We start from the raw sequence: 14,067 nt of genomic DNA, 5'->3' as shown, positions 1-14,067 counted from the left end.
CATTTAGAAGCCATAGTCTCAGCTCTGCTGCAGGTCTGGACTGCAGTTAGATTTTATTCTATTGCAAGAATTACACTTACACTGATGTAATTTCTAAGTAAAACAGCCTTGTGTGGAGATGTGTGGAGATGTTCAAGAAGGCAAATATTTTCTTACTTGTAGTGAAGGGAGCTGAGGGGTTTGACATACGTAGTTGCTTGGCCAGCCATCATTTTTAGAATAATTTTAGAACTGGAACAGTTCATTTTTAGAAGAAGTTTTAATTAACCCAGAATTCACAGCAAATTCATCCTGCTTAAAACCAGAAGAAGAATCATCCATGTTGTTTTCTGCCAATATGGTGGCAAGTTTGAAAATGAGATGAAAATACATATCAGACAAAATTAAATGTAGTGTACAAAAATATTTCATAGTCCCTGCTGCTTTTATCTGGATGATTATTTATTTGGATGATAATTCAATTTGGAACACATCTCTTAAAAAATTATTCACAGATGGCTATGATTAGTTGACATTAGTGAAATATGCAAATACTTTAGATTTGGAAATTTTGGAAGTGAATTTTTACACTTCTTTGCCCATGGAAAGTAATGAATCAAAACCAAAATGCTTTCCGTTCTGACGTGCAACCAATCTTTTCATTAAGAAAAATCCAAATTGACAGTTCACTACTGTCATTTTACAGAAGTTGTGGCTTCTGACAGCTTTTAAACTTCTGGTTATTTGAGGCTGTGAAATCTTGAATGTGCACATACTCTTTATTTCTATATATTTCACAACAACTTAACCCTTACCCTGTAAAGCAAATGCTCTACACTGGTCTGATAACAGTGTGTTGTTCATTGGCCTCAGTGTAGACAAAGCAGTCTGTCAGAGAAACACCCATGTCACTTTCCAACGATAGATCAACACTTGTGTCAGAATGATAGTCATATTCAGTACAGCACAGCGTTATAAAACATGCTGAAGTGACTTCTCAGGGCTAATCATCAGACATCTCTGATAGCTCCTCCGATCTATTATACGAAAAAGCTAAAACAGCTCACTGCTCACATGTCTCCCAGCTGGAGTTATGAGGAAGACAGTGTGATCAAGCAGTGCATATTCATGTGTTTCAGAGGAGTGGCTTTGGAATGTGGACTAAAGGGAGGGGATGGGATTTTTCAGGGTGGGATTTTTTTTTTAATTTCAATCTCGCTACTCTTGCCAACCCCAGCTTCATGATTAATTTGTGTAAACTGTGCAATGCATATACAATATTAGTGTAACAACTATGCAAACAAAAAGGTCCTAGTGCTGCTAATTCAATTCAGTGTAAAATTTGGTAAATGCTTTGGGTGTTTGTATCAGATTTTCAGCACATTTTAGTGATACTACAAAAATACAGAAAATTCTGATAATTTTAGTCATAATTTTCATACCATTTTGTCTTTAGCCAGAAGTGTAACATGAATCCATTAATCAATCTGTGAATTTTACAGAAATATCTGTATTCTTTTCCATAAAAGTACAGTTCAGACTAGCATATTGGGCCACATTGCATGTTTTTCTTTGATGCTATTGATAAAAATGTGCCAAACTACCTCATTATGCAATCAGAATTGGTAAAAAAATAAAGTTGGCTTCATGAGTTCATGACAAATACAGAAACTAAATAAAAAACTACTTTCCCCTCCATGAACTGGCACCTTATAGTGGTGGAGTGATTGTAGCGCCTTAATGATCAAAGGAACTATGCTGTCGGGGGCTATTTGCCCCTGGTAAAGGCAAATTGGTCCTGCCCTGGAGCCAGGCCTGGGGAAGGGGCCCGTCGGAGAGCACAGGGATATGGGTCTGTCTGTCTCCAGTTGGCCCGCTATGTGCAGGAGGAGTCAGAGGGGTCTGGTGCAGAGTGGATCAGTCAGTACACAAAGGCAAGGACCTTGATGGTCTGAACCCTATGTTGTTGATGCTAACTTTTGGGCTCACCTCCACACACAGCTTGGACTATGGAACGAACCTCCCTCAGAGGGGTTGGACTCCTGAGAGGCAGAGTTAGTTAGTTAGTTAATAGCCCCCTGGCTCTCTGCCTGCACAGCAGAGGTTGCCTCCCTGTGCCTTCAGGTTGGAGAACGGATCATCACTATTGTTTGTACTTATACACCAAACAACAGCTCATAGTACCCACTGTTTTTGGAGTCCTTGGGAGGGGTGCTGGAAGATGCTCCTACTGGGGACTTGAAAGTGTGACCTGGAGTGGTATGACTGGCCTGCCTGATATGAGCCCCAGCGGTGTTCAGTTATTGGACTTCTGTGCTCGACACAGTTTGTCCATAATGAACTTCTTGTTATCCCTTTCCAGTGAGGATCTGAGAGACAAGCGAGGAAACATCAGTCTTAAGTGATGTCAGTTACAATGTGCTGCACAGCTGTATCACCTGTCAATATGAATGTCCATAGAACCCCTTAACTCACTATTTAAGAACAACTTCAAAGCCTTATAGTATCTTTTAAAGACAGATAGATAGATATGAAAATCTCATAAACTTACAGAAATCTACATATAAAAGACAGCTATTCATTTAGATGCAAATTGTTTAAATTGTCAAGTGTAGTTGATTTGGTTCATCAATTAATTTTTCTTTTAAATCTTCTCATTTATGCATAGATCGCTATTTTGTTGTGAGTTGTTGTGATTACTTTTTTGCTATTTATCTATTTACTTTATTTATTTATTTATCTATTTGCTATATTTATTGTTGTTAATATTATTTGAGCAATGGGACTTCTGATACACCTGTGTTTTCTTCCTCTAGGCTCCTCCAGAAACCTCATCTCTTTGCGACATTGCTCCTCATCTGCTTGAGCTTTAATGGATTAGAAGATCCTCCATGATGACGAATGATCATGAACCAGAGGTCCCTTTTTGTATGATTTTTTAAAGGATTTGTGGTTGTTCCTTGGTGGACATCATGGAAGGAGTAAGTTTCTTTGATTTAGTAGTACACATGGAGACTGCATGTTTGAGTTATGAGAAAAAGTAAAGTAAAGTTATATACCTTTATTTTTCCCACCTATTGTACCTAGTAATTGTTACTAGCACAGTAACAATTTCATGTGTCTAACACCAGCTAAAATGTTCAAGCTTGCTTAGTTTACCCTTAGCTGGTCATGAATGGGCTGAGTTAGCTGTAAAGTGGAGTGACGCTGGTGACAACCTGCCAGGGCTTTTTAGGAACATGTGTTTTCTTAATGCAGTGGAAACATGTTAATCCTTTTCGCTCTACTCATGAGAATCTTGTCAAGCTAAAGATCTTTATATTGGTGTCTAATGTTGTGGGTTTTTGGGGCACCATGGGCGTCAGTGATACACAGACAAACCAAACCACAGTGGAAATCTAGATTTAGAAAATGAAAGAAAAAAACATGATGGCGTGAAAGAAAATGTGCGTTTTTATTAGAAGCAAAGCCACGCTGTTTGCACCAGTTTCATCTTTCTCTGTGGGCCCCTCTGAGCTTGTTTATTTATAGAACCATCTGCATGTAGACAAACATGCTTCCGTCTCCTGCAACACAATTCTCTAACCACTCACTGCTGGACACAACCATACTGGATTCTAACCTGTCAGAATATTTTGGGTTCAGTTGTGACAACCCTCTCTCCTCCGGCGCCCGTGTGGGATGGTGTGGGTGTTGGAGTGTGAGTATGTGCATGTGGCAATGCGATAAAAGACAGATGTCAGACCTAAACAGAGATAGCACAGAGTGGAGGAAACAGACCAGTTTCAGCCAAGTGGTTGGAGTGGGCGGAGAAAGAGCAAGTCAGAGATAGCAGCCCACTGGTGCATGTATAATTGACAACCTATGCTTCCTCTCCATAGAGTTTATGACATTTTCTCTCTGTAATCTACTTTTCCTGGCCAGCGCAGAAAATGGTAGTGGGCTGGGCTGTGAGTCGGTGGATTGGATGGAAATGGCAGAGCTGAGCGTAAACTTCGGAAGGAGAATGTGAAGGGAAGAAAATGTCAAGGCAGCCTTGACATTTTTTTTCCCTCAGTGTTGCACTTTCACAAAGCAGATCTGTCACTGATAAAAGCAATCAGGATTGGATGCATCGGGGTGGGAAACTTTGTAATAAGTGAGCCGGAACCTGAATCAAAAAACTATGTGTGCATAGATGTATAGTTAAGTTAAACAAAAAAGCCATTTTGTAAACTGCAAGGAAACCTTGGAGCTCCTTACATTTCTCAATTTTGTGCCTCTACGTTGCCTTTCTCCCCCATACTTCTGTCTGTAAACCGGTAAACCTGTAAACTGATCTCAGCATGCCATCTTGAAGGATTTCTCAAGTCCTACAAATAAATCTTGAGGAGAGGAACAAGAAGAGAGGAGGCTTGTCAAAAGTGCTATGAGTGAGCATGAATAGTTTTATCCTGTATGCCTATACATACTCACCTCTTGTATATTTCAGCTGCAAAGTAGAAGAGAGGCTGAAACACAGCTGAGATATACACTAGATAGACAAAAGTACTGGGCCACCTGACCATTTCACCAACAGGGACTTTAATGACATTGCGTTTCTGTTAGATTTTTTGCCCATTCATGCAGTAGAGCATTTGTGAGGTCAGACACTGATGTTGGACTAAAAGGCCTGGCTCACAATCTCTGTTCCAGTTCATCCCTAAGGTGTTGGATGGGGTTGAGGTCAGGACTCTGTGTGGGCCAGTCAAGTTCTTTCACACCAAACTCATCCAAACTGTTGGCACAAAGTTGGAAGCATACCATTGTCCAACATGTCTTGCTTTTTTTTTTTTTTTTTTCATAACCAGTTAACTCATAACTCATCATTGTAATATCAAGTATGTGGGTTCATGTGCAGTGGGCCTCATCATTTCAAAGCAAACCAGGATGTGAGAAAACTTTATTCATTGGCTTATGTAATGGGTGAGCTTTGTTTTTTTTCTTATAAGAAGGGCGCCACGCGGGACAGAGAGCTGTCGTTCTTACTTTCTACAGTCCTCATCTGAAAGCATGGAACACCACAAAGAAACAAAGAGGACCAAACACAGTGAGCAGATTAACTGGTTTCTTTCGTTCTCCATCTCACCTGTCTTCTTCTCTTCACCCTACCTAAGATAGAACTATCTCTCCATCTCTCTCATCTTACCCTAACTCACTTTCTCTCACCTTGTTTTGTTTGTTATTCCATGCATTTCAAGTTCTCTCAACTCTCATTCCTTTCCCCACTGTCTACTTAGCAGCTACATCTCTCTGCTTACACCTATTCTCTGTCACCTGTTCCTTTTCTCACATTGTTGCCACCTCAGCTCCAATTTTTCCTTTGCATTGTGCTTTCCCTGTCCTGAATCTAACTCATCATGCTCATCATGAACCATCCAGCTAAGTGTGCAGTGTTTTTGCACCATGCTGTCCCACATACTGCGTTCATCTTCCCTGCCTCGCTCTCGAAGCGCTTTAACTCCCGTGACAGCACTTATCTGCAGTCTCTGGGAACTGTATCAAGCAAATTGAGCAGGTGGTGATAGGCAGGGATGGTGTATTGCTAATTCCCATCTAAGTGAAGACATTTTTTCAGGTAAAGAATTAAGTTATGCTATGTGCCTAATTAGCATAAGTGTTATAGTGTACAATTAAGGCTTCCCTTTGTAGCACAACTTGCAGGAAATAATTACAAATACATGTGTCTGTAGAGCTCCTACCTCATTTTTGTTGTGTTTTCCTTCTAGTTATGCTCGAGTGTGGCGGATGCATATTTATAAACGTCTTGGAGGCATAGATAGAAGCTACATATGATTTTTAGCGTAACACTTCCCTTGCGGGTGTGGATGTACTGTGCAAGTACACTAATATGAGCCACCCACTGACAGTACATCTACTGAGCAAGTGTTTCTCAGCGTGCACGTACGCGAACACACACAGACAAACTTGAAAGAAATGAAATTTCTGATGAAAGCAAACATTTTAATCGAATAAGTTCAATTTTCGAACCAAAGTAAAAGGCTTTGCCCCCTGGCAGCAGAAGGTTATTTGATTTTTGAATATGAAGTGATTTTTCTCCCTTGTGTTCTCACAACATGTCCTCTGTGATTCTATGATTGGCTCAGCTTGACTGAGGGAAGTAATTTACACAACAGTAAATCTTTTTATTTGTTAATAGAAAACGGGCAGCCCACCACCTAAAGCCTTTTCATTGTGGACTAAATAGGGCTGATAAATGGACTACACTTTCACAGCATTTTTAATATGAAAGCAGCACAAATCACATATCAGTGTTTCATATCCACCTGCACATACAAACCACTGTCAGGTGGGCTGCCATGTAAGGTGCTAGCCTGCTCTTCAAAAGCAGTTTGGGGCTTGCCCAAGAATGCCGCAGCATACTTACAGGAAAGGAATTAAACCACAACCCTGCAAGTGATAAACATCCTGTTCTAACACTTCGGTCACTGCAGCCACAGTGAGCAAAGGAAAAAATGTGCATAGACTTCAATTCAATCATTTAACATTTTTCTTTACAGGTGCAGGTATGTGTTTATTTGATTCCAGAAATGAAATAACAGTAAATAATCTTATGGCTGGTAAATCTAGAACTCAGCATAAACATGTACAACCAGTAAAGAAACAAACACTGAGCCAAAATAAATGAATGAATAATGAATGAATAAAATAAATCTTTTAACACAACCACAGCTAGCAGCTAACTATAGCTACTTAGCTGAACTCCTAATTAGCAATAAATTAATCAATAAATTACTTTTTACTACACAATTGCTACAGTCCATGACTCAATGTATGAATATCACACTACATAGAATACTTAGAAAATGAACACTTAGAATGACTTCATTGTTCATTTTGGTTTCTTTGATTCATCTACAACATGAAAAAATACCATGTCACTTACATTATCAAATGACAATGTGAAAACAATGTGACACTATCAAATAGGTTACTCTCAGTGATTAACCGAAAGAGAATTATCACCTGAACCCTTTTTTTAAAAACAGACCTTTAGAGTAAGTGAAGTTCATTGTTTTACTGTCTGACTGTAACTCTACGTTGCCTCTCTCTCGAGGAGAGGAACAAGATGAGAGGAGGCTTGTCAAAAGTGCTATGAGAGAGCATGAATAGTTTTATCCTGCTTCCCTATACATACTCACCTCTTGTATATTTCAGCTGCAAAGTAGAAGAGAGGCTGAAACACAGCTGAGATATACACTAGATAGACGAAAGTACTGGGCCACCTGACCATTTCACCAACAGGGACTTTTGTGAAGACTGAAACAGTACCAGAGTGAATATTTGACTCCTAACCAAATGTACAAATGAATGATTATGTATCTGCTTGGTGTGTAAATAAGCAACTGGTTGCCAACTTAAAGGCAATACATCACTGTTGTGTTCACAACTTGTTTGCACCGAGCCCAAAGTAGTTAAAGGGAAAAACAGTGTTAAAATTAAATTAAACTTAATTAAAATTCTTGTCATTTGTCAGTAATATAATCGCACAATTAACACTCAAATTCTAAACTTTAGTTATGGTCCATATGCCCCTACACAAATGAAGGATTTATTGTGATGTCTGTTGTTAATGAAACCCTATTTATCTCTTCTTTTTTTAGCAAAAGAGGTGCTTCAAATAACTGGATTAATAGACAGTTAAGAAATAAAAAAAAAAGGAAACCAGGTTCCAAACCTGGTGCACATCCACAACAAGAAACTAGGCTACCTTTCAGCACAGGAGTCAGGAGTCTACAGAGTTACTCTGTCCCATTGAAACTTTAAGCATCTCAGGAGTTCTGCCGCTCTTTGTTTAGCCCAGCAGGCAATGCTCTCAAGATTGCACCTCTCTCCTCAGTTAAACCTGTTTATTTCTGTTGACAGCTTTATTATAGCTTTCCGCTCATTTGCATATGTAATCAGCCAATACTTTCAAAACCTGTTAACATTCAAGATGGCAGCCACTAATTGGAAATGGGAAAGCAATAAACGACCATTTGAGCTTGAATTTCTTACTTTCTTTCTTTGCGTGGGACTAATAAAGTGAGGTCCCTGCAGCTTGGGACAGATTAAGTTGTTTTGTTTTTTTGGCCTCAGATGAAACATATGAAGCAGGTTAATTGCCTTGGCCCAGCTGGAATGGCAGAGAAATCGTCTAAAGCACATAATCTTTTCAAATCCATGGCTCCTCCACAATGCTGACATCAACAGCCAGGAGAGAGAGTGACAGACATGCAGAAAGCAACCTCACACTTGACAGCCATATTGACTTGTTGTCTATTTACAACAGTGATATTTACCTGATTGAAGCAGCAGAAGAGAAAAATTAATTTGTCCATATTCATAACAGTCTATGCTTGTCAAACACTTGCTATCCATCTGCACACACACACACACACAAGTGTACATTCACAGCCCTATGGGTCATTGTTCAGTCATTTTCAAGCTACCAGCTGCATACTGATGCTGGCATGAAAACACACACACACAAATACACATGCGCGCGCACACACACACACAAACACACGCACACGTATGCACAGAGTCACACTCCTGCATTTGCTCTGCAGGCCATGAGAGCATGGCTCATTGTGACTCCTGCCGTTGCAGAAATAGAAATTTTAATGAAGTAGGCACAGCAGTGGTTTTCTCCTCACCTTACCTGGAGTGGGAGAATGGCACTTTATCCACACTGGCCAAAAATGGACCAGTGATTTCATTAGAGACAGAGACTCCAGTCAGCCTCTCCCCTAATAACCCCAGCCTTGTTTGTGCTCATATACCATGTTAAAAGAGAAGCAGATAAAGAACTTACTGACCTCATTCATTCATGCTCAGCTTTTAACAACTTCTCTTTCACACTTTTTTCTGACTGTCTCACTTCTCCTTCATGTTATTACATTGTTATTACAGGATATGCAATCCTACGTTCAGTTATTTAGTCACAGGACTTAATAATTTTCTCTGAGTCCTTTCAAAAGTAGACAACATTTTAATGGGTACAATACAGACCTACAAATATTTAGATTTTGAAAAGATGTTGCCTGAACTGAAAAGTCATTAAAAAATGAGGAGTCACAGTAAAAGTCATCACAAAGAGTACATTTGTGTCAAATCAGGTTTGTTTTTGCAACAATTCCGTACACAAGATACTCTCTATGGACCCTGCCTGTAGAGCTGAACAATCAATCAGAAAATAAAGTAATGCAATGCCACAGACAAACAAAACAAGACAAAGGATTTCTGTCTGACAGAAGAGGTGACAGAGAAAGTGTAAAAATATCATGCTCAGGGTGAAAGAAGGTAAAAAGTCATATTAAACCGAAAAAAATCCAGTGTTTAACAGGAACCCCGCAAAGTGACCCAGCTATAATCAAGATACTGGTCTACAGTTCATTTGAAGGGCCTTTTATAAAAATGACTGAATGTTGATGCCAGATGTTGTTGAATGATTTTTAAACTCAAAACCAACATACCAATCAACTAACAGCCTAATCCAGTAGATTTTTAACCATGCAACAACTTAACATAAATGCTCATGTTGCTCTGTCTGTTGGACATGTAAATAGACAACTGTTTCCTAACATGTACAAACAATATAAAGTCTTTCAGGACATGTGAAATATTCTCGTTGTTGCTCTGCCTCCAAGTAGACTGAACAAACATGGCTTGTTGAGTTGTTGAAGGACATTTTTTAAGGAATTTTCAGTTCAGGCAACATCTTTTCAAAATCAAAATATTGGTAGGTCTGCACTGTACCCATTAAATTGTTGTCTACCTTTGAAAGGACTCAGAGAAAATGATGAAGTCCTATGACTAAAGAGCTGAAAGTAGGGTGACATATGACATATGTAATAATATGACAGAGAAGATGGGTGGATAGATATATATATATGTATATATATTACATATAAATGGATAGATAGATACATAAAGATTGTATACATATTCTAGTGGTGGAAGTTTGGTCCACCAGCTCATGAGTAAAACATGATTTAGTAGATTTCCAGTTTTTTTTCGGATTTATATGTTAGAGTTGCTCAAAGCTGTTGAAACCTACAGGTACAAGGTCTCTTACAGATATTCTCATTTGTGCTTATTATTTTATTTTTTTGAAATTGTAATTTTCCCCTGGTACCTGGACAATCAACAGGCAGACAAAAAGAAAAACAGCAGAATAGAAATAAGGAAAGACAAATAAAGCTTGAGTTTTTGTTCCACACAAACTCACGCACACACACACACACACACACAAAACAAAACACACGTCTCTCCTTACTCTCCCTGTCAATCTAGCTGTCTACCCCAGCAGCAGGCCCAGCATTTTAAAGCAGTGTTTTTACCTGCAGCACTAATAACAAAGATTATCTGTCTTGAGAAGCACTCAAGTTTCTTAAATATTAGGGTTCAGAGAAATGGCATCCTTGCTTTCACCAGAGAAATCAATTTAGGCTCTCTTGTGCGCTGAACACATTGATGAGCCAGTCACCCTAATACTCCCAAAATGGTCCACACCTTTTATTTAACTGTGTGAGTTGGGCAAAACCACATAATTGCCATCACTACAGCAGCAATTTTGATTTCAATCATTGAAAAGGTTATAGCTGAGAGAGTCTGAAGGATAAAGAGTGTAAGTGGTAAATTGGAGATGAGGTGATAAGGTGAAAAGTATGAAGTTTGGTAGTTGCTGCTATGGCATGATTTCATACAAATACTGCACTGTACCAGGTAGTGTCCTCATGAATTTGAGACTGAATAATAAAAACATACATGTGAGTCTGAAAAACCTGTAGGTCTCAACATGATTTTATCTGCTTTTTTTGTTATGCAGTGCCTACTGTGAGAAATATAATAATGCCAGTATGCAGTGTTGTGACCACATTTCACACAATATACTCCTATTCTCCCTTTTCTGTATTTTGTATTAACTGATATCACTATTCTCCAGAAAACATCCTTCAGTGACAAAGTGATAATGTGGAAAGTGTTATGTCACACACGATTCATGTGAGAGTAAGCTACTCTATTGATCAAAAAAAAGAAAACATATAAAAAATATCTAAAAAATTCTAAAATTTTACTCTATAAGCAATAGTTTAACATTTAAGGAAATACACAGATTTGTATTGCTGCAGAGAGTTTCATGAGGAAATGTATATGTCTCATGTCCCTATAATGATTATGTACCTGGAGCACGCCAGTTATCTTAGCTTAGCATAAGCACAGAAAACAGAGGGAAACAAATAGCCAGCTGTGCCTGGTGGAAACAACATTTGCATAACAAAGCTGATTAATTTACACATTATATCTCTATACGAATAGAAGCGTAAACATGACAATTGCCATGCATCCAACTGTGATGCTAGGACATTAGTCACTCGGCCAAGAAACAGTTTGGTAAATTACTCTCATCAAATGGTTGTTTCTTTGATTTTTTTCTATGTATATGTGAGTTTCTGAGTCGGAGAGATGCTGGTCGGAAGATGTTGTTAACTTGTGAACTTGTGGTGTTTCAAAAGCAGAAGTCACAGGCAGGACACAATTGAGGAAGAACACTATGTGTACAATGACGCATTTATAGTCTGTCTTTTGACAAGCAAAATATGGTTTGGTAGTAAGGTAATGTTTGCTTGATAGTATGCATGTTGATGTTATCAAATGCAAAGTCTGTGTTTCACTGTGTGATGAGATAATCTATATAGCGACTTGCTTGGGTGAAAAATCTGTCAAGACTGACAAGCTCAGCACATCTGCAAGCTGAGCAAGCAGTCGTGCCTCTCTTAAACGTAAAAGCGGTTGTAAGAAAAAAGAGATAAAACCAAGAACAGAAGGTACAGATAAGATTCCTTCAGCTTTTTTTTTTTTAAACAATCATTGACTTTTTTTAAATACTCTTTATTTGTTCAAAATTCCATTAAAGTTATTAATTAATGCTTTATTTTTGGGAGTAAACCAGGTAATTAAGGTGATTATAGGGTAATTCGGTAATTCACATTCTGTACTGTACAACAGTTATGTCCGATGTAAACACACAAATACATCAGTCTTACAACACTCACATCACTACATGCCATATGAAACAAGTTGATGACTACATAACCATAGTAATTTTTTCATCCCTACCCAGCCAGTGATTTGTGTACATCAACGCTCCTTATTAACCATGGGATGGCACTTCAATTCAATTTCTATGTGCAAACTTCCTGCGACAGACTTTTAAGAAGTGCTCCCCATTTTTTGTCTTCACTGATTGAATGCTAAGGGAAATGTCAAAATATGTGTTGGCTTTTGGAATATGGGGTTATTATAGTAATATCCAAAATACATATTTATGGTGTTAGGAAAAAAAAAACCCTTCAAGAAGATTTTTTTTTTCCCATGACTCAAAACTCCCACACAACCAGTTTCACTTGAACACCACAGTATTTCAACTCTTGTCAAAGGTGTTTCCTGTTTCAACATTTTCCGCCACTTAACCATGTGCTGACAACCTTTCTACGTACTAATCTGAATAGATCAGATTCGCATGAAGGAAGGCTTACTGCGGTTACTGTTGCAGCAGCATTTACTCGCCTGCACATCTGAATTTCTCACAGACACAAAATGCGTAACTTTTCAATGATGAAAAATGCGACAGAACCTGAAATGTACCCGGCATATGCTCTGGTGTTTGGATCTGTAATGACCCTGGGACTTCCTCTCAATGCTATATCGCTGTGGATACTGTTCCGCTGCCACAGCTTGAAATCGCCGAGCGCTGTCTTCATGGTCAACCTGGCAATCTCAGACCTGCTGCTCGTCATCTCCTTACCCTTGAGGGTCTACTTTTATGCCACAGGCACCTGGCCACTGAACAATATGGCGTGCATCTGGATCACAATGCTGTTTCGCAACAACATCCGCTCCAGCTCCATTTTTATCACCTTCATCTGTGTGGACCGGCTACTGGCTGTGGTTTATCCTCTGAGATCGCGCCATCTTCGAACTACTTCCAATGCATGGAAAGCTGTTACGCTGGTTTGGCTGTTTGTGGTGGTGGTGAACATTCCAGAGAGCGTGGATTATTCAAGATTTTTAAAAGACCGCAATGAATCTCTCTGTTTTGAATTTGGCCGTGGGTCTCACCCTCAGTCACCAATACGTTTTTTGCAGCCTGCATTAGTGTTGACCATGCTGGCAATCAATGTCGTGTGCACTGCTCTGGTGTCTTCAACTCTACGCAGACACCTCAGTGACTCTGCAATGGTCAAGAACAAGGTGAATGTCATGCTGATTTTTATCATGAACTTGATGATGTTCACTGTGTTTTTCTTACCTGTGTCATTGGCTATTCTCTTTGTTAATTGGAGGCCCCATTTCACTTCACTATTATGTCTTGCTAGTGTAAACTGCTGTTTTGATCCTCTGTTGTATTACTTTTCTTTTGATGGTTTCTGGAAGAGAAAAGAGGATGTGGATACATCTTTTGCAAGAGATTAGTAGATGATAACAATAGACAAGTGGCATTAAATTCTTTTTTGAAGAGAGTATGTATTATGCGCATGTGTGGATATGTGACATAAAAGTGCACAATTGATATTATATTTTGTAAATAAAATTCTCGCTTTCATGTGATAGCTGTCTATTACTCTATTACTTTACTTGCTATGTTAATCGGAAAGTTTTGTACAAAGAAAAATCTCAGTTTTTTTTTTTTTTTTTTTTTTTGGTTTAATATAGAAACATTGAATCGTGTGAAACAGAAATAGAGATTTAAGTTCTGTCACAGTATGACTGACTCTGAGTGGTTGTTTTTCCCCTGTGTGTGAATCTGATCTGATCTGCAGTTTCAGACCTGCAAAATGCAACTGGACCCCCAGGCGTGACAGCAACTTGTACCGAATATCATATCAAAACTTTCCAGCGCTGTCTTGTCTCTAAATAAGTCATAAATGACTCACCTGTCAGATCTGCGTTCAACCAGCTACGTGATTGGGACAAGGGACAGCAACAAACAAGAATAATAAAAAAGACAAACATTCAAAAATACTGATATTTTGGGAGATGCCTAAGTTTCATTCAAAGAAA

At 38.8% G+C, this 14,067-nt stretch overlaps 1 protein-coding gene across 1 annotated transcript; it reads left to right on the top strand.

Moving 5' to 3' along the window:
• Positions 1-12,445: 12,445 nt before the first annotated feature.
• Positions 12,446-13,614, top strand: lpar5b (lysophosphatidic acid receptor 5b). The gene has a single exon (XM_046388473.1). It carries the CDS (start codon positions 12,604-12,606, stop codon positions 13,477-13,479), a length of 876 nt encoding a protein of 291 aa, XP_046244429.1. The 5' UTR covers positions 12,446-12,603; the 3' UTR covers positions 13,480-13,614.
• The last annotated feature ends 453 nt before the right edge of the window (positions 13,615-14,067 follow it).

The sequence above is a fragment of the Scatophagus argus genome, chromosome 5, assembly GCF_020382885.2.
Source record: "Scatophagus argus isolate fScaArg1 chromosome 5, fScaArg1.pri, whole genome shotgun sequence".
In the NCBI taxonomy this organism is placed as follows: domain Eukaryota; kingdom Metazoa; phylum Chordata; class Actinopteri; family Scatophagidae; genus Scatophagus; species Scatophagus argus.
Note: the sequence above shows the minus strand (reverse complement) of the source record. Positions and strands in the feature narration are given on the sequence as shown.